The sequence below is a fragment of the Topomyia yanbarensis genome, chromosome 1 (genome assembly GCF_030247195.1).
Source record: "Topomyia yanbarensis strain Yona2022 chromosome 1, ASM3024719v1, whole genome shotgun sequence".
Taxonomy (NCBI): domain Eukaryota; kingdom Metazoa; phylum Arthropoda; class Insecta; order Diptera; family Culicidae; genus Topomyia; species Topomyia yanbarensis.
This window is the reverse complement of record NC_080670.1, coordinates 10,099,946-10,120,965: the sequence shown is the minus strand read 5'-3', so window position 1 is coordinate 10,120,965 and position 21,020 is coordinate 10,099,946. Positions and strand designations below refer to the sequence as shown.

Here is a 21,020-nt window from a genome sequence, read left to right as displayed (position 1 = left end):
GAAAGTGTGGTACTGGGTCATTTTGGCCCCAAAATCCCCTATTTTTAATGATTTTTCTGCTCCGTGATGCAAATCATACATATTTTGTAGTTTTTCTAATGTAAGAAAATCTTAGAAATCGAACGGAACCCTTTTGATCTTAGTCCGAATACGAGAAGTTGGGGTTAAATGGCCTTTTGACATTCATATTAGACTTCATCATTTTCTCGTGAATATATCTCTATTATTCTTCACTCAATTTTCATAAACTATACCTTGTTGAACGTGGAAAATCCTTAGGATTATAACAAAAATAGATTCGTTACCGGTAAAATTCAGAAACATCAAATTATCTGACATATAGTGTCGATTTCACATTTTTATCATAAAATCGCACATATTAACTCCATTTAACAACAAAATTCTTATTTAATTTACTACTTTTAGTGTAAAATATGCTTAGGGATCACATGAGAAAAGTTTCATTCTTGGAAAAATAGGGGAAGTTGAGGTATTAGGACAAATAATGAAAAAAATGAGATTTGTAGAGTAAATATCAAAAAGTTTGATGTTTCTGAATTTTACCTTTAACGTTTTTATTTTTGTTTTATTCCTCAGAATTTTACACGTTCAATAAGTTACATTTTAGGAAAATTGATTGAAGAATAATGGAGATATATGCATGAGAAAATGATAAAATTTAATATGACTGACAAAAAGCCCTATAACCCCAACTTCTCGTATTCGAACTAAGGTCAAAAGGGTTCCGTTCGATTTCTGAGATTTTTTCACATTAGAAAAACTACAAAATATGTATGATTTGCCTCACGGAGCAGAAAAATCATTAAAAATAGGGGATTTTGGGGCCAAAATGGCACAGTACCCCATTTTCTCGTATTTTTCAAGAAACAAATATATCTTCATTCAAATACTTAGATTATTTCCTTTCAAAAGAGGTATAAATTGTAATTTTCTGATTGCTACTTCAAAAGTTATAGCATTTAATGTATTTTTCCTCCATATTTTCCCATAGTACCAATTTCAAAAAAATTCAAGCGAAGTGGGCGGGGGTCTAAAATTGTCCAAATTATGTGAAATTTGGCATCTGAGCTTACTTTGACATTTGTCACAATATGAGAGGGGGGGCCTTTGAGAATTCAAAAAAAAAAATTTTTTGCAATGCCCTAGTTTACATTTATAACTGGATCGGATGACGTTTCCGTACGAACGTCACCTTTGAGCATTTGCTCAGGTTTAGAACAATTCCGATTCAATACGATAGGCGGGATCCTTGTAGTTTGATATTGACGTCATTAAAATAGAGAAGAAATATTACTGAACCGAGGTGGCTTCCTTGTGGGATGTCAGATGTTGTATCGAGAAATTGTAAAGAATCGCGAAGAATGGCAGAAGACAGTGGGGAAATCACGTGCGCGAATGCTGTACGCTCAATTCTTGACGAAACCATGCAGTGTCTCGTCATGGATGACGACTTATGTACTTTTCATCATAATTTCCTTTCCTGTCTACTGTTCATCATAATTTCAACGTCCCCGAGGAAGTTGAAAAGAAGATGTCTAGGTTTGCCAAAAAAAAAATACATTATATGACCAGCAATTTGCTCGTGTGGAAAGCGGAGCACCCCGTTCGTTACAACCGGAACGGCTAATGGGCAGATGTACTTGAAACAATGCCTACAAAAGCGCCTAATCCCACTTCAGAAATCTTAAGATGGCCCTAGGCTTTTCGGGCCGGTTTTAGCCTCATGCTGTCAGGTAAAAGTTGTTCTGGAGCGGCACGAGGCTAAGGCGGTCGCACAGGAATTGCGGCGAATTTAGCAATATTAGGCCCATCGTGAAGCAGGCGCCCAAAAAGCATCCTAAGAAAGTGAAATTGGAAGCAGAAATGAGGAAAAATAGAATTTTTACACAAAAACAAGTTTGCATACACGTTTTGAAAACTTTATGAGCAGTGTTAAGAGGAAAGTACGTGCAATGGATGTGGATATGAAATAAGCCAAAAAAATCGGTTAAATTTTGATGAACCCGTTCTTGTGATGCAATTTGATTCCGTACTGGCAGAAACAAATTGCTAATGATAACTATTGTCATTGTCGATGCAGTGGTGTGATCTGAGAAGCTAAATTTTACTGTCAAACAACATTATCAAGTCACTAATGGAGTCCAGTCTTCCGGTGACTCGGCATTGGAGTTGGTTTTTCTGATGGCTTTGAGTGGACGATCCTGAATCTTATCATCTCATCTCTCATTTACCCAAATTTACGTGCACACCATTTCCGTAGGCCCATTGTTCAATATAACCTATGTTAAGTAGGGCATTGCAAAAAATCTCATATTGTGACAAATGTCAAAGTAAGCTCAGATGCCAAATTTCACATAATTTGGACAATTTTAGACCCCCGCCCACTTCGCTTGAATTTTTTTGAAATTGGTACTATGGGAAAATATGGAGGAAAAATACATTAAATGCTATAACTTTTGAAGTAGCAATCAGAAAATTACAATTTATACCTCTTTTGAAAGGAAATAATCTAAGTATTTGAATGAAGATATATTTGTTTCTTGAAAAATACGAGAAAATGGGGTACTGTGCCATTTTGGCCCCAAAATCCCCTATTTTTAATGATTTTTCTGCTCCGTGAGGCAAATCATACATATTTTGTAGTTTTTCTAATGTGAAAAAATCTCAGAAATCGAACGGAACCCTTTTGACCTTAGTTCGAATACGAGAAGTTGGGGTTATAGGGCTTTTTGTCAGTCATATTAAATTTTATCATTTTCTCATGCATATATCTCCATTATTCTTCAATCAATTTTCCTAAAATGTAACTTATTGAACGTGTAAAATTCTGAGGAATAAAACAAAAATAAAAACGTTAAAGGTAAAATTCAGAAACATCAAACTTTTTGATATTTACTCTACAAATCTCATTTTTTTCATTATTTGTCCTAATACCTCAACTTCCCCTATTTTTCCAAGAATGAAACTTTTCTCATGTGATCCCTAAGCATATTTTACACTAAAAGTAGTAAATTAAATAAGAATTTTGTTGTTAAATGGAGTTAATATGTGCGATTTTATGATAAAAATGTGAAATCGACACTATATGTCAGATAATTTGATGTTTCTGAATTTTACCGGTAACGAATCTATTTTTGTTATAATCCTAAGGATTTTCCACGTTCAACAAGGTATAGTTTATGAAAATTGAGTGAAGAATAATAGAGATATATTCACGAGAAAATGATGAAGTCTAATATGAATGTCAAAAGGCCATTTAACCCCAACTTCTCGTATTCGGACTAAGATCAAAAGGGTTCCGTTCGATTTCTGAGATTTTTTTACATTAGAAAAACTACAAAATATGTATGATTTGCATCACGGAGCAGAAAAATCATTAAAAATAGGGGATTTTGGGGCCAAAATGACCCAGTACCACACTTTCCCGTATTTTTATAGAAACACATGTATCTCCATTCAAATACTTAGATTATTTCCTTCCAAAAGAGGTATAAATTTTAATTTTCTGATTGCTACTTCAAAAGTTATAGCATTTAATGTATTTTTCCACCATATTTTCCCATAGTACCAATTTCAAAAAATTTCAAGCGAAGTGGGCGGGGGTCTAAAAATGTCCAAATGATGTGAAATTTGGCATCTGAGCTTACTTTGACATTTGTCACAATATGAGAGGGGGGGCCTTTGAGAATTCAAAAAAAAATTTTTTTTGCAATGCCCTAATGTAAACTGTTGTCTGTGGAATGTTTTCTGAGTAGTACAGAGTATCGCTAAGCCTATAGTTTCCATTTTGCATTTCAAAATGGCCTCGGACATTGATCTCTATCATGCGCTCATTAGGCCCACTCTGATCATATGCATACTGATTGGGTTATAGAAAATTCCGTTAGACTGGACGTCGCCATCTTGGTATTCCAAATAGCCTCATACATCCATATTTGGTGTCTACTCGTCAAACCCGTTGCGAAAACGTTCATAGTGATGGGTTTTAGAGAATTCCACTGAATGGGAAGTCGCTATCTTGGTTTCCTAAATGGCATCAAGCATCGATACCTGGCATCTACTCGTCAAGCTCGTTTCAAAAATACCCATATTTAGGTTTTAGAGATTTCCGTGAAGCCGGAAGTCGACATCTTGATTTTTAAAATTGTCTCAGACATCCATATTTGGCGTCTACTCGTTAATATTGTTCCGAAAACAACCATATTGTTGGAATGCAGACCAAAAGAAATTCTCAAGATCCGACTTTTCCACAACTCTTCTAAGGTATTCGAACAAACGTGCTACTTGCAAAATCCGTGCAAAAAAAACGTTCAAAAATCGTCGAAGTCTTTTGCCTTCAAAAGGACATTTTTGATAAAACTCCGAAATCACCCCTTTTCCAAAAATCGTCTAAGTCTTTTGCCTTGAATGTAACGCGGTTTTTTTGCACGGTTTTCGGAATCAACGCAGTTTTTTTGGCACGGTTTTCTAAATCTAAAGGAATCCAAAAATAAATGCTCCGAAACATCGTATGATTCAAGAGCCTAACGACCTGTGCAGGGTATCATCCAAACAATATGTGGAATCGTTTCACTATATGGGTTAAAGTTCGTGTATATTTTTTGTTTATTAGGGACGTGAGCCGGAATGCACAACTTCAATTCGACACTCTGGCGACGACGATGATACCGAAGAAGCCATTCGTAAGTACAACAACATGTATTTTCAACATTTCCTCTCGTGGTTCCATGATTTTGCACATAATTCACCTCATTTTCTTATCTGTATGACGTCAATGGATTGCATTTATTATTTATGTTGTTAATTTTTGAATGATTTTCAGTATTCATACTCTTCAAATAAAAGTTGGACCGCTGATTTTCGAGGCGTGTACATTGTATTATTTACCATCGAATATAGTGACCTATCGTATCCCCAGACTTTAAAAACTTCGAAAAAAGAGTAACCAGTTAATAAACCACATGAAACTGAAATAAAAAAATCTACCCATTATTTTGAAGAAATGTGAGCGAATTTTACTTAAAAATATATTTTTTGGTTTTTATAATGCAATTTTTCGAAACTTTTTTCTATTTTTTTAGGTTCATTAAGTAACTACAAGTCTAAGTTTTGAAAGTCTTAATAACTCGTCGCTGTTGTGCTATCTTATGACAAGCGACATTTTGCACATTTCGAGAAAAACTATTTTTAAAGTTTGAGATTGAATATCTTGAAACCTATAAATGGTACAAACAATTCAAAGAAGACAATTAATGCTTCTATCTATTCTGTATTAATCTCTCAAATATTACGAAGATCGGTTGACTATGTTGCGAGTTTTTACTATAAATGTAAACAAAAGTCGCACTCACACGTGTCATAAGCGTGTATTGATGACAAAATTTGTATGGCGTGTCTTAATCGTGCATGGAAAATTTTTCATAGAAAAAAATCATCAATTATTAACTTTTATTCATATCTTTGGCTTCATTTGGTCTATAAACAACCGGTGCAATGCATTTTGCAGGAAATGAGTCAGGGAATCTAGAAAAAATAGTTATTTTTGGTTACAGTGTTGCCAAATATGCTATATTTCCAGTTGAAAACTTAAACTGTATTTTTCTCACAATTTGCGTATTTTTCTTTTGAAAATGATTATGCCATTGTGTTTCGCAGATAGTTTTCCACATAAAAACACCTTATACATCAAGATAACTTGAGCCAATCCCCAGACACAGTCATTTGAAGCAAAAAATTAGAAATTTCTCAGCGCGTTTCTCGCTATATCTCAGTAACCAAGCAGAATGTCAAAATTCTGAAAACGCCACTTTGTAGAGATTTTTTTGACAAGTAATGTAGCATATCTAACTCAGTTTACCCCAAAATGACGTTTGTCATAAGATAGCACAACAGCGACGAACTTTCCTGTTTCAGACAATTTTATCAAACGGCGTGGAAAACACTGCTTTTTCAATTTAAAAGATTTTAATAGAGCACGTAAAAATATGCATATTTCGGAGATGCTTTTCTTGTCCTAATAAAGGATCGAGATTCTGTAAAATGTGATTCAAAATGCTACTTAAGAAGCATATAAAAATATTTGTTTCATGTAACTTGTTCAACATTTTCCCGCCTGCACTTTTCTTTTTTGAAAAGGTCCGGGCCCGAAATCTATCTCCTGTAATGTTCGACCTAGATCCACAACCAAAGTTTTTCTCCGATTGCAAGCAAGCGGCTTTATTTACGCGAAACGCTGGAAATATTATTAAAATCGACACCAAATCGTTCATTGAAAAATTGCCACAAAATATTTGACTTCTGTGAATATTTCAAAACGATCGAGAAAAACGTATTTAAAGTATTTAGTAAATTTGCGACAGAATTGAAAATTTGAACATTTAGGTATTTTATTGCTTGGTATGTAATTTTTAAGACCCAAAAATCAATGTTCTAAAGTAGGTAATCTTCTAGAACGCAGTTAACTGCATAGCAGGTCTTCACAACATAAGTTTGATATGCAAGGAATGTGGTTTTTTGATTTTTCGGGGAATGGTATTCCGGGAAATGACGTACAACCCACCCACCTGTAGTCGAACAACTACTTCTTAACCAAAAATCTCGGAGCAAAACAGATGCAGCTCCTGTCCAGTCCAATATAATCTCAAATAAAGAGGTCACCTTACAGGGTCTCATCATAACATTTGGAAAGTGAAGTCATCGCAAATCCAACAATGTCTTGTTCCCCACCAAACAAACAAATCTTAAAAAATAATACGATTACTCCCAATAGAGTGGATGTCCTCTTATTCATCCTATTAGTGGGGTGCCACACTATTTTATTGATTACTGGGCCTTCGCTTAATTGGTTGTTCTTGTTTGAAGTTCAACCATTTTGTTAAATTTTCGAATTTTGGAAAAGCCCGGTGTCAGACGATAGCCAAGGGGAACAAAAAAAAATCTTTTTGAATTTTCTGTTTCAGATGAATTGCATGACCGGAAACCTGCCAACCGTTTGACCTTGCATTTTTGAGAGGGATGCATTCAAGGTTAAACAACACCGAACAAAAAATCACGTTAAACGTTCAATAAAACCCGTTCAACCCAAAAAGTCTCATCCCATTCATATAAATGGTTCTTTTGCAATCAATCCTCAAAGCGTTATATGTAGATGACTGCATTATTTTTGTTTGGACTGTAAAATAAATCGTTACATGAATTTTGTTTTTGAATCTACTGGAAGAACTCTGCAACAAACAATTTATTAATGGTAATAATCCTAATATTCATTGTACTTTGATTGTTAATTTATATTCGTGCAATCACATCTAAGGTAATACGTACTAAGCGACTAACGATCTATCCGAAATTTCTCCTTCTCAAAGCTTAATCATATCATCATATGTTACATGAGACTTTAATCAATATGTTCAAATAACTATAAATAAATCAATAGGACTACGATGAACTAAGGAAACAGTTACCCTACCCATATTCTCTATAAATCAATCATTGCTTGTTTGGCGATGCGGGCTGGACCAAAATAACCCTATCTGTTGAGGTTGACTCATCAGTGTTTGACCCACCACAGTTCCACGAAACTCGGCAATAACAATAACTTACACTAAAAAAAGCCCCAGTCAACTTAAGCTGGGGTTTACGGTCTAAACTTCGACTTAGATTACCTTATTTATATTACCTCATTGTTACACTTTTGTTTAGTTCAAAAACAGAACCAACTACCCTACGCTACCGCGCTTTCGCACGTTTTTGCACCTTCTTTTTATGTGCAGATCTTCGGCTGTCACGTACGCCTTCTTCACACGATTGAGCTTACGGTGATGTGTTGCGGTGGGGAGGAGATAGCGAAATGTATATATATAGAGAGAGATAGAGTTATGAACGAAAACCGTACCTCTGCCTCCTGTGCTCTGCTTCCGACATTCAAGCTACCGTCCTGACTGATTAGCACTAGACTATCAAAAGGGGCGGCCCCATCAGAACTAAAATGTATTGCTGAAACTTGTCCTTTGTGATTTTTTAAAGCTTATACATTTTCACACCTTATTAACGTGTAGCTATTCAAACAGGGTTGCTATGATTAATGATAAAATCCACTTGTTTTGAAGTCATACTGCTTCTTTAGTTAATAACTTTTCTCAGCGAATTTTCACAAACTTAAAATGTTCCACGAATGTGTTCAGTTGAAGAATACCTTTAGAAATATATAGTGTTCTCATGAAATGATTGATCAGGTGATTTTTTACGAATTTATTTTCAATTTTAATCGATTTTCCATACTAATTTCCATATAAACATTGAAATTTTTGGAGGGTCCGTAGACGCAACCGATTGGTACCAAAATTTGCACAATTACTAAGGGCTATAAAAGGAATCAGTAGAGCTTGGTGGAGCTAAAAATCAAAAATTGAACCAGTCTAGTGTAGGCACGTAGACAATGTTTTAGAAAACAGTGTTATTAGCGTCGAAGGTGCCATAACAAAATTTAGTTTGTTCTTCCTCGGCAATTAAATACGTTATCGTAAAAGCGGCTAATCTACGAAGCCTTCTCAAATCTGTCTTGTTCGAAAAGCAATTCAATGCCAACCATGTATAATGCAAATTCGATTTTGAAATTTTCCTTTACTCCCCCCTTTGAACATAAATCGCAAAAGAAGTTAATTTTCGTTAAAAAAAATTTTCGAGCTAAGCATCAAATTTTGACGCGTTATGCATTTTGAAGGCATTTGGCATCAAAAATACCAGCTCGATTTTGAAATTCCCCCCCCAAACGAAAAAAGTTCAAAAAGTTAACTTTCGTTAAAAAAAATTTTCATCAAATTTTGACGCTTTATGCATTTTGAAGTCATTTGACATCAAAAATACCAGCTCGATTTTGAAATTCCCCCCCCCCCAAACGAAAAAAGTTCAAAAAGTTAACTTTCGTTAAAAAAAATTTTCATCAAATTTTGACGCTTTATGCATTTTGAAGTCATTTGACATCAAAAATACCAGCTCGATTTTGAAATTCCCCCCCCCAAACGAAAAAAGTTCAAAAAGTTAACTTTCGTTAAAAAAAATTTTCATCAAATTTTGACGCTTTATGCATTTTGAAGTCATTTGACATCAAAAATACCAGCTCGATTTTGAAATTACCCCCCCCAAACGAAAAAAGTTCAAAAAGTTAACTTTCGTTAAAAAAAATTTTCATCAAATTTTGACGCTTTATGCATTTTGAAGTCATTTGACATCAAAAATACCAGCTCGATTTTGAAATTCCCCCCCCCAAACGAAAAAAGTTCAAAAAGTTAACTTTCGTTAAAAAAATTTTTCATCAAATTTTGACGCTTTATGCATTTTGAAGTCATTTGACATCAAAAATACCAGCTCGATTTTGAAATTCCCCCCCCCCCCCTTTGAACGAAAAAAGTCCAAAAAAGTTACCTTTCGTTAAAAAAAAATTTCCGAGATTGCATCAAATCTCGACGTTTTATGACTTCAAAATTCATTTGGCATCAAAAATGCAAATTCGATTTTGAAATTTTCCTTTACTGCCCCCTTCAAACAAAAATCGTCAGTATGGCTACATTGATATTGATGCTATCGGTGGTGCGTGGTTCGAAACCACGAACATGTGATAAAATCTCAATTCGTACAATCATATACCCGCGAGGGGGCAAATCCTGTGGCGACTAGCTGTCTCATAATTAATATTGTTACTCACCTTCGTGCGCTCCCTGATATTATGCCGACCCAGTTTGCCATTGTTCTTCATCCGCCGACAGTTGGTAATGACGGCGTCTACCTGTTTTCAACCAGAAAATGTAACGGATAGTTCGTTATTATAGTCGTGCTACGGACACGGACAACACACGCCGTCTGTCTTACCCGGTTAATCAGGTAGCCGATGTTGCTACAGCCCTGCTCCTTTCCGCCGATCCACGTAATCTTGTCCCCACGGATGTGTCGCATATTCATACCGACACGATTGGACACTAATTGACCGTCCTGTGTGAGGAGAACACAAAAAATAAAACAAAATATTATTATTTTCGGGAATTCACTACTGATAACAGTGCAAGCTAATCACTGCGATGCTAACAAAGATTGTGGTGGGGATTCGCGCACCAGACTTGTGTAGGAAACAACGCGTACTTCAATAGGTGTGCCAGATTCGTAGAAAACGGCAGCAGACATGCAGATGTCAACGGTTCTGCTGTTGCGATAAGATAAGGAGGCGGTGCTGTGGGAATTTTCAGCTCAAGCGGATATAAGTAGTGGATAATTTCGTGTGAGGACTCCAGATTGCTAGCCAAAGATGCTTTTTAGCGGACTAGTATGACTACGGCCTATAGCTTGGTGGATCTTTATTCGTCCCACGGGACAAATATTGCAAAATCGAACGAAGTGGAGAATGTCAACCAACTTTACACCGGAGAAGGACAAAATTTTGAGCAAAATTTGTCTCGAAAAGTTTGATGTCGTGTCCTCTAGTTTGTCTACTCCAATAAAATGTTCTCAGCCAGCATATTTGAGTCTTTGTTGTTTATGCTAACAAAATTTCGAATTGAAACCTATTCTGTCTTGTAACTATTCTCCTCGTTCGTCGGAAGTGGATCAATCGACTATTAATAAATATGATGAACGATACTAACAGTATTGGCCCTTATTCGAAAATACTTTTTTCACTATAACTGTGCTATATTTCTTCTCGATCTTACATGTGCCTGTCTCTAGCTCTTTGAAAGCCTTTGACAACAAAAAAACAACAGCCGTTATCCTACTCAGACCGAACAATACGTATTTCCTCTGCATAATCAACTCCCCGGCATCAAGTCCTACCTTATCAAACTGACCAAAGCAAAATTAATGTACTTCGATAATTGGCTCATCAGTTTATTAGTACAAAGCGGGGGAAACTTTGCCACATACCCACTGCTCTATCCCCTATGAGATGTAATATCCGAACCGTAATATTTTTTGATGACATCCAAAGAACACAGAATACTTTGAACAGAACCCTGCACGATAATCACATCTCATTCTTAGTTATACATATTAGGTATACCTATTACATGATGTGATGGCCAGGAGAGTAGATAAATGACAAGATCCCCTTTCTCCCCATTATTAGCCAATGATGCTTTTAGACCAATTTGATTGATTGGTGTACATTGTACAGCGACCTGGCCGTAGTGTGCAAATACGGGTACTGGAGGAATTTTCGGTGTCTTTTGAGCAATACACCGTTTGCTAAAAGTTAAATGTACCGATTAATTTGAATTGTTGTGTTTTGTATTAATTCAGTAAATTCACATTGGTCACCCTAATTAAACTTTCTCCAAAATTTTGTCACTGTCAGCTATCTGCCCAAAATGTCTACTCACAATACTTCTCTTCAAATGTGAACTCCGTATTGTTCCACAACAGCCACCGAGTGTTCGTATTGGTGAATGATTCTGCAAGCTGTCCGTCTATGTCGATCATCTTCTTGCGAAGCTCGTAGTTTGCCCCAACGAAGTTCGTTCATGGATCACTAAGCATTTCCGCCACATTGCACTTGTCGCGTGCTATAAAATTTCAATTGTTACTTGGGCATCTACGTTTGATAAATCGACGTATTGCTTGCGTCAGCGTGTGTACAACATTAAGGTGAACTGCACGGGTTGTGAGACACGTGAACAATACGATCCATTTCTTCACGGTGCTGCAGTTGACTCGAACAGCGATTGGTCTAAACTATCAATTCCTACGTAGGAAAACGGACGTTCGAATGCCCTTATTCCCTGGAAACGGAGACATAGGTGGTATCACCGGAACTGCCTTTTTTGCACTGTAAATCAGACACTCCCTGGCTATCTTGTGCACTATCGTGCTCTACGTAGACACGTAGAAGGGCTGCCTCACCTCAAAGTCTCCCCATTAGCATGCAGGAACCTCATCTGTGATACCACTCCAGCAGTACGCGCGTAACAATATGCTCTTTTGGTAGTGAAATCGGAAATCGGGAATCGTACACTGCGAACGAGACTTCGGGAATCCTAGAATCTAATGGATAACTCCAGCTTCATCCATGTATAGTGACTGTTTCCTGATGTTGCTAGTTCTCCCCAGTTTCATCTGTTCCGATGATCTTTCTTTGTCGTCAGTGTAGCAACATTATCGGGATACATTTCACTTTGAACCAGTCGGTAAATGGTTGACTCTGCAAGTGCAAGTGATTCGTTTCAAGATCTCTGATGCAGAATCCTCCGATATCGGAGAACATACGCCACTGCTCGCAGTAGTCGCATCCAGTTGGAAAAACGTTCTTAATTGATACTGAAACAAAATCGCTTCACTGTGTACCAGACATGGCTCTAATTCCTCGTTGGTCGTCTGCTCGGCAGGATTTATTCCCGACGGCCACTGTGTTTCCGACACACTGAGGAAAAACTCCCCGAACCATAAACTATCCGCCGAAAAGCAGGGTCCAATCACTCCCCATTTGGTTGCCAAATCTGCCGTATTCATCTTACTCGGTACGTACCTTCACTTCATCACGTCCGACTTCGACAGTATTTCGCCAAGCAACGAATCGCCTATATCTTCGATGGTCCGCATTAATCCATACTAATACAGTCTTGAAGTCGGTCCACATAACCGTCTTGTCTAACTTAAGAAACTGTTTATCGAGATCATGCAGTTACCGATCATCCCCGCAAATATGGAAGCTGCGCGAGCGATCCACAGATTTGTCTTGTTTCCTGTACACAGTCCACCCGAAGCGCGACTTCAACGCAATTAGTCCTCCGGGCTGGCCCACTCATATCTTGTGCATGCCAGTCACTTGAGCATTGACGTTGCCGATAATAATACGAGGCAATGCGTTCTCGTAATCTTTGATTAGAAAATCTTTCCAATAGGCCAACTCCACGTATCGCAGAGACTGCCGTGGTAAATCCAGCTTACCCACAGTGCGCAGCTTCTCCTGTTTTGATACAAGTTCACTCTGCATCTGCTGAGCTATCCATGAGCTCCCAAACACACACGGCAAAGTCTGAGCTCCTGAATGGGTTTCCAGCGCTCGTCCAAAGTATTCTTGGCAAGCACACACCAGTTCTTCACCCGATGCTTTGGGTCTTTGCAAACCAGACATGCTGGATCGGATAAGCGCGCCGATAGCCTCTCCCTTCCCCGGTGTTTCCGCTGGTTCCTCTGTGACGTGTGTACCGCAAAAATGTTGGTCCTTGCCGCTTTTATCTAGTTTCGTAGGCCGCAATTGCTATTGCGGCTGTCTCGGTTCGTAGTGCAGTGTCACATGTACTGGGAAAATGATCGAATGTTCACCTCTCTGCACCTTTCTTCATAGAGTGATAGTGACAGTGAGTAGATCACCATTATACTTGCGAGGGCTATTTGGTATACAAATTTAATGAAAAGCTCATGACTGGAAGAAGGAATCAACCCTTAAGTTTTTTTGCAAATACATACAAAGATTTTTCAAATGCATCCTTCTTTCAGACATGAGCAATCCTATGAATCGCAAGTAAACTAGTGATCCACTCGTTCACCCGGTTTACTCAAGCTGAGGGATTGATTCCTTATTTCAAATATGAGCAGTTCTTTGAATCTATTTACCAAATAGCCCTTGGCTTTGTCGTATAACCGAGACCAAGGATCCGAAGCTGTACAAAGCCGTTGAGGATCCACCGGGCGAGGTGGCCGCCGACCCGCCGTCGGAAGCGGCGACCCTCACAAGCAAACCTCTGATCCATTTGTTTGCCCGGGTTACTCAAACATAGGGGCTATCAACTAGTTTAAGTCCGACGAAGCAGAGCGATGTCGGACAGCACCATGCGTAAAGCGATGTGGCATAGCCACATTTTGCGGCAACGCCCAATATAACAGAGATTTCAATGTATATTTCAAATTATGCCAAACGAGCAGTATGCCACATGGACATTATGCCAAACGAACTTATGCCAAATGACGTGTTCCCCTTCACCCTTAAATGCATGACTCATTTTCCTTGGTACTCATTTTTCTAGATGGATACGATATATACCTCTAGTTAAGGCTTTAGATCGCGGAATTCGTTATGTTGCCAAATGGCAACAATATGTATTTAAGTATTAAAAACACAGGTCAGCACCAACCAAGAAGAATTCTTAATGTCAATTGGACTAGTCCGGTACGATAATCATAAAAGCAGGTACATGTCTATACACAAAACCAAATGGTTGTAGTACTGTATAAGAAACCCAGATTTCTAAATTCGTCTACACAAATGATCCGTCGTATACCTCCGAATTATGATTTAACCATCCAATTTAACTGAAGAGCAGGTGTACAAGGCGAAATTAATTACATGAAGTACCCGAGAACAAAAAAGAATTGTTCATTTTTGAACTCCAATCCAAACAAGGTAAGTCCAACAGATGCTAATATTTTACTTAAAATGTTTTAGCTTTGCACTTTGGACCCTTAGCCCAAATTCAAAAATCTGCTGTAGCTTTACTTGAAACTGAACTGATTATTTTAAAAGTTTGTTTCTAAGACAATTAGGCTTAGGAACAAATTTAGTTTCCGCAAAGTCCGACAGATAAATGAAGAAAGATAAATCTCGAGCGAACATTGTTTTTCGTTGCACGAGGTTTATTTATTATTTTTAGTGGTGAAAAAAATACATTTAGGACGATCAACAACCACCAAGGAGAAATAAATCCAATAAACCGGAAATATCAATAATTTACGTTAACCGCAAATCGACTCAGTTACTTCGTCAAAGTCGGCAAAGTATTTACTAAAATATCCCTACTCTCACTCTATCTTCTGTACCTCAACTACTCTAATCCCCTAAAATGCCACTTACCCGAAACACCCCGGTCGAGTACATGCCGGTGACCTCCTGCAGAACCTTCATTCCACGCTCCGGACCGAGAAAGTTATCCAGCACACAGACACCGTACTCGTTCATATCCCGTATCAAACTCCGACACGCCTCGTCCAAGCTTTCCTGCTCTAACTCAGCCAACAGGACATCATCCTGGCTGGCACCGGCCGACTGGTGCATCCCCAGCAGATTATCAATCTTTGCATTCAGCAAGGCACTAACACTTTCGTCCGTACTGGCACTGTTGCTGCTGTTGCTTCCCAACATCACCGGTGAACCACTCCCACTGCTGCCCCCACCAAGTCCCAACTGGGCCTGTCGCTGCTGCTGCAACGATGCAGCCACTGTCGGTTGCGTCAACTGCATCTCGTCGTCCTGATCTAGCAGAACCCCAATCTGACAAGCCTGCTGCTGAACCGGGTCGTCGATTTCGACCGTAAAACCACTACCACTGTCTTTACTACCGGTACTACCGGGGCTGACTAAGCTTGCTTCACTGCTCTGACCGTAGCCGAGATTGTCACCTCCCACACTTTCCGCCACACTGAGGCTCTCGTCCAGATAGTTTAGATTGTTGATATTGTTGAGGAAATTGTTCTCATTCAAAATGTGATCGACATCGATCTGCTCTAGATTCAATAGTTCTTCCACGGCTGCTACAAGTGACTCGCTTGCGAACAGTTTCGATACTGCACTCTCAGTCAGCAGCATTTCGTCCCCGACGTCCACGATCGAAGACGGCAACGACGGCGACGACGTCGGTTGCGCCTGTGTTGGTAACGATATCGACACGGGCTGCAAACGGAAATATTGAACACGGTGGGTCAAATGGTACGAGAAAATGGAAACAATTCAATTTACGGTGTAAATGTGGACATTTTGACAAGCATTCAATTCACTAACTATCGAAACAAAGCAGATGTTCTGCGTTATCAAGATCTTTCCAACTAAATACTTCCAAAGTCCCAAATGAGCGCGTAAAATAATTTTCGAACCTACCGTGTCAGTGATGTCATCCATCGCCATCATGCTGGTGTTGGTGCTGGGTAGCACGTTTGTTGACAAATTTTCATCACGTAGGCCACTTGCAGTAGATGTACTGCCAAAAACCATTCCACCGAGCGACGTTTGCTGCTGTGGCTGGAAGGTTGCGCTCGCCGTCTTTTCAGAACTATTCGGAGGCAAACCTTGAACAAAATTTTCACCGTACTGTGCCTGCAGTTGCCCTTCATTGTTGGGAAGCATCCGAATCGAACGACACTCAAGTTTGTGCAGTTTCCAGTCCAGCCGTTGGTGTTCCTGGGAACAATAGTAGGCCACCTGACAACGACTGCACCGACGGAGTCCCTCCGTCGCACCACATATTCGGCACTGGTGCTGGAATTGACGCAACTGTTGAATTGTTCCCTGTTGAGTGCCCTGGAGGTAGTTGGTGAAACGGTTCTCGCTCATCGCATCAGCCTCGGAAACGTCCAAAAACAGTGCAGGGCAAGCTTTGTCAAACAGCTGTCGCACGCATAGCAGTTTTTGAGTGATTACTACTTCCTACCCTTATCAGCCTTGAGTTGACCCCTTTTGAAACGATTTTTTGTTCGTCACCTTTTGTTCTCCACACAATATTGTCGTATTCGAATTTATTTTTAACGTGCTCTTGCTTGAACGACACTCACCGCCTAAGTTGGTTGTCACTTTGCAAAAATTTGCATATCACGCAATAGATTTCCACAAAATTTCATAACTTTCCCCCAGGCGACGATATATGTTGCACTTTGTCCCGTCCTGCGCTGTTACTGCTGCACCTATCGGAGAAGGCTTACCGACGAATCGAACCCACGCGGCCACTGGTAATATGGCTGCTGTCCACAATTTCTACTATCGCCGATTCTTACGGTGGGGCTCACCTGATTCATAATCAGGGGGACAAATTTGGTGTTCAATTTATTTTCCTTGCTGGTTCGCGTTTTTGACAGATCCTTTCAGTTCAGCAGACTGCTCACTCCGTCTGGTGCTGAGTTCATCCACGGTGAGATGGTGAGTGAGCACTCACATCGGGGGAGATGTGTGTGCTATTCGCTGTTACGACACCCCAAATTGCATACATTTTGGCTTATTTCGAGTCATTGTATTTAAATTACATTGCTCTGCGGCCGTGATACGCTCAGCTACTTGAATCCAGCCGTGGTCCGTGTTCGTTTACGCAGATTTATTTTTGCCTCTGCATCGCATCGCTATTTATATCATTCCATCTAGGAAACTTAATTTAAACTAAACGCAAAACGATCTAATTTCCGACGGTTCAACAACGGAACAGTTTTGAGTATACGAGTGGGGAGAACGGGAACAGGATTAACAGGGATGAAATATCCGGGAGCAAAAAGTAATAAATAATACTTAACACACACTGTCGCCAATGGGAAGCTCGCTCGTTCCATTCTAGCTGCTACCAATACAGCTTAAACTTCCGTTCAGCTGATTGTAGTACAACCGATAGATCCGCCGGGATCCGGTTGAGTAGGCCAACAGAAGATTATTGCTTGACTTCGAGGATCCACTGGAACTGGTCCTCTGAGTTGGGTTGGTATGATTGTTACTGTTAATTCCATTGTTACTGACTCCACTACCAACCGCAGCAGCATTATTAGGACTGTTGATTATATTCTGTTGATTGCTGTTAGAGCTGCCCGCCGACGATGAGGTTGAAGTGGATGAGGAGGAGGAGGATGAAGTTGATGAAACCATTCGGGTGGCATCCCAAATTCGAACTGTTCCATCGGCACCGGCCGACACGAAATGTCGGCTGTTCGGACTCCAGGCAACACAAGTTACTGCCGATGTGTGATCTCGTAACTCTGTTAGTTGCGAACCGGCGGCCAGATCGAAGATTCGTACGCGATTTTCCTCGCCTGTCGAAGTGAGTGAGCTTTCTGAGCATGGTTTTAGCATTGCGAATATTGAAGAAAAAACTTACCAGCCGCAGCCAAATACTTCCCATCCGGACTAAAGCATACTCGCTGGATCGGTTGCCGACAATCGGTGAATATACGAAACAACTTCCCGCTGGTAACGCACCAAAGTCTTACGGTTAGATCCGTCGAGCCAGTCGCCAGGTAGTTTCCATTGGGATGAAATGCTACCGTGTCCACGTCCTGCGTGTGCCCCACGTAGATTTGCAGTGGAAACTCCCGATCAGTTGACCAGAGTCGTGCCGTAGTATCGCGAGAACCGGTAGCCAGATATAGACCTGTGGTACTCTCCGCCAGGCACCAGATCGGATGGTTGTGGCCTCGGTACACTGCTCGGCAGTTGTAGTCGCTCGCATGCCATGCCCGCATCGTGAGATCTCGCGAAACACTCATCAGCAGGGGACCGTGGCCGGAGAAAAGGAGATCCGTGATGGCGTTCGAGTGACCACGCAGGGCAACTCCGCCAGTTTCCGTGCTGTTGAAAATAAAATCAATAAATCAGTGATAAATTCAACATCTTAACTAACCGCCAATACTCACAACACATTATCGCAGCATCTTCGTTCCATAAATTGCTTCCAACGCTCCCGTTTACTCTGGTGCCTGCTGTAAACCGGAAGCAGCTTGTTCTGTCTGTCAATCTCCGCCCTCGATTTGTCACGAAACAAATTGCCTAATCCGGAGGACTCTCCTCGATGGTTGTCCTCCTGCTCTACTTCTCCCTCCTCCTCTTCCTCACTAAATCTACTATCACAGGAAGTCACATTCCAGCTGCACCGACGATCCCGCAACGTAGCGTACGGTTTCCGACCCATCTGCGTGCTGCGACTGACCGACCACAGCATAATGGAAGAATCCTCGAAGCCACTGGCCAGATGACAGCTGTCTCCGTCGATTGCTACCGACGTCAACCGGTCGTCCACATTCTCCACCTGGTAAATGCAAAGTGGAACCTGGTATTGGTTTAACCTTTCCGTACATTCTCGCAGTTTTCGCAACCGTTCGGCTGAAGTAATCTTTCGAAACAGTCCCGACATGTCGTCCTGGAACTGCTGCTCGGTACCATCCTGGTATACCTCCGATTTAACGGGAATCTCCTCCAGCGGTGGCATATAACCGGTCGTATCATCTTCATCGTCGTCGTCGTCCATATCCACCGTCGAAAGGTCCGAGTGACCACGACCCTCTACTCCTCCTCCACCACCGCCGTCCAAACTACCGTTCAACTGACGTATTTTGTATCGCAAAAAAGTACTGCTGAAACCATTGCGCAGCAAAAACTTAACATTTTCCTCATCCGAATGCTCGGAAAAATCGTACTCCGGTCCAGTCTGTTCCGCATCTATCGGAGCGTCTCCGTTGATCAGCTCCAACCCATTGGATATGGCCAAACGGGGCTTCTTTCCCTGCCTTGGTGGAGCCTGATCCGGACTGTAATCGTTAAAGTCCTTATCGTCGCTTGTCTCGAAGTAGAACCAGTTTCGAAGTATCTGAAGGATCAGTGAGTGTCCATATTTAGCCAGATATCTGCGAAGAGCAGCTACGGAAGCACCACAAAGACGTATTTCGTACTGACAGGAGCGAAATTGCAATGTTAGTGGTTCATTCTCCAGATCCTGGATGCGGGTAATTTGCGACAGTTTGCCGACAAGCTGTTTGAACGTTTCCAGCTTCGGTGGGGTTGTATCCTGTGCCGGGGAAAAGACGATAGCTGAATTCTGTACGGTCGAAACGGGTATACCGGTGGCTTGCTGATCCTCGACTGTTCCGTTGATTTTTTGATTCATTATCAATGGTGAACTACTCGGGGGAGCGATGGATGGTTCAATTCTACCCAGCATCGGAGCATGTTTCCGTAGGAAATCGATCGCCGGACGCCAGTCACGTCCTTTTAACATCTCAATATACAGATGGCAGAGTAGTGGATTCACCAGCTCCGATAGCTCCTGCCGGACCGGCACCGGCTGGCATTTGATGAAGTTGCAGAGTCTAGAAGAAAGCTTTCAATAGATCAAACATCACCGACTGTCAACTTGTAAAACACTTACTTGGCAAAATGCTGATCCACCTGGGCCGGATTATTATTCAGGCAGAAAATGTTCGAGAACAGAAAGCTGTTCGCTTTGGATATCTCGTTCTTAATGGCAGTGTTCATGACGATTTGGTCGGTCGATTGCGTTAGAATCAGATCCGATCTCCGAAAGCGGTCGTTAACCTGCAAAGCAAAATAAGCAAGAATTAACACATCCAACAAAAAATGATAAAAACAAACAAAAATAAAATCGTAAAACAATGCAGTTTTGCGTGCGCCTCTGTGTATTTGGCTCCTATCAGTCCACAAGCAAGGCGTTAAGATTTTGTTCGTGAAATAAGCTCGATCCCAGCAAAGAATCTTTCCGAAATCAACCACACGCAACGCAACACCGAAGATTGTCCAGTGCTGTGCGTTAGAATTTCTAGGTTAGTTCTTGCAGCAGAATGTCTTCCCTGTTGCGGCGACCGATGATGTTGATGATGATGCTATTGACTGCGGCGAGTGCACTGCCGTTCATTCAGCTAACTCGACTGAAGCTCATCGCTGTACACTTACCCCGTAATTGCGTTGCTTCAGGTAGCTTCCCACGACACTGCGGATCAGATCATTCCGGGACTTTCGCGATTTACTGCTGCTCGATGAAGACGACGTTGTTGTTGATCTTTTCGATTCAGCCATTTTTCGCATTACATTTTTCCGCTCTCTTCCGATGGCTCTGCTGGCTGCTGCTTCAACAACTGTGTACACGCGAAAAGACTGCTTCTTTTTGACGTTCGGGTGCGTTCGCGGAACCAATGGAACCCCATAAACTATCCGTCAAAAATTACAAATTTATACCAGTTTGCAGGGATGCCATTATAGTAGATTTAACTGTTTTGCACATCGTCACGCGTCATACAGAAAGAGAAACCTGCCCTTCTAGGACGGGAAGGGTGAAAAGAAAAAAAGGGCGTTTCAAATAGATCCAGCTGTCCTCAAGGCGCACAATAAAAGTGCCATTACTAAGTAATGTCATTACTGGAAATGTATGGGTATTCCGTTATTACTCGCCTTACACGATCATTAAAAGTGACATTACTGCTCAGTAATATAACTAGCGTGTAGGGGACCCTAATAATACGGAGAGTACTGTAATATTGTGTCTATGGTA

General features: G+C 40.6%; 2 protein-coding genes across 2 annotated transcripts in view; both read right to left on the bottom strand.

Moving 5' to 3' along the window:
• The window catches only part of LOC131676858 (hypoxia-inducible factor prolyl hydroxylase), a 35,284-nt gene extending 18,357 nt beyond the window's left edge, over positions 1–16,927 (bottom strand). The window contains exons 1-4 of the mRNA XM_058956229.1: positions 15,872–16,927; positions 14,852–15,667; positions 9,886–10,005; positions 9,722–9,802 (exon numbers count right to left, since the gene is read on the bottom strand). Of these exons, the coding sequence (XP_058812212.1) occupies positions 9,722–9,802; positions 9,886–10,005; positions 14,852–15,667; positions 15,872–16,324 (1,470 nt within the window). The 5' untranslated portion in view covers positions 16,325–16,927. The remainder of the gene's footprint in view (positions 1–9,721; positions 9,803–9,885; positions 10,006–14,851; positions 15,668–15,871) is intronic.
• Positions 16,928–17,060: 133 nt separating this feature from the next.
• Positions 17,061–20,622, bottom strand: LOC131676855 (uncharacterized). The gene is made up of 5 exons (XM_058956224.1): positions 20,426–20,622; positions 19,884–20,050; positions 18,376–19,824; positions 17,841–18,310; positions 17,061–17,775 (listed from the first exon to the last, which is right to left on the bottom strand). The coding sequence occupies exons 1-5, from the start codon at positions 20,555–20,557 to the stop codon at positions 17,306–17,308; spliced, it is 2,688 nt and encodes an 895-aa protein (XP_058812207.1). The 5' UTR covers positions 20,558–20,622; the 3' UTR covers positions 17,061–17,305.
• Between the last annotated feature and the right edge of the window lie 398 nt (positions 20,623–21,020).

Excerpts from the sequence above, each read along its gene's own strand:
- LOC131676855 (XM_058956224.1), bottom strand. The coding sequence starts at position 20,557 with ATGCGAAAAATGGCTGAATCGAAAAGATCAACAACAACGTCGTCTTCA. Across the intron at positions 20,051-20,425 it reads TGAAGCAACGCAATTACGGG|GTTAACGACCGCTTTCGGAG; the intron begins GTAAGTGTACAG and ends TTTGCTTTGCAG. Across the intron at positions 18,311-18,375 it reads AGATGCTGCGATAATGTGTT|CACGGAAACTGGCGGAGTTG; the intron begins GTGAGTATTGGC and ends TATTTTCAACAG.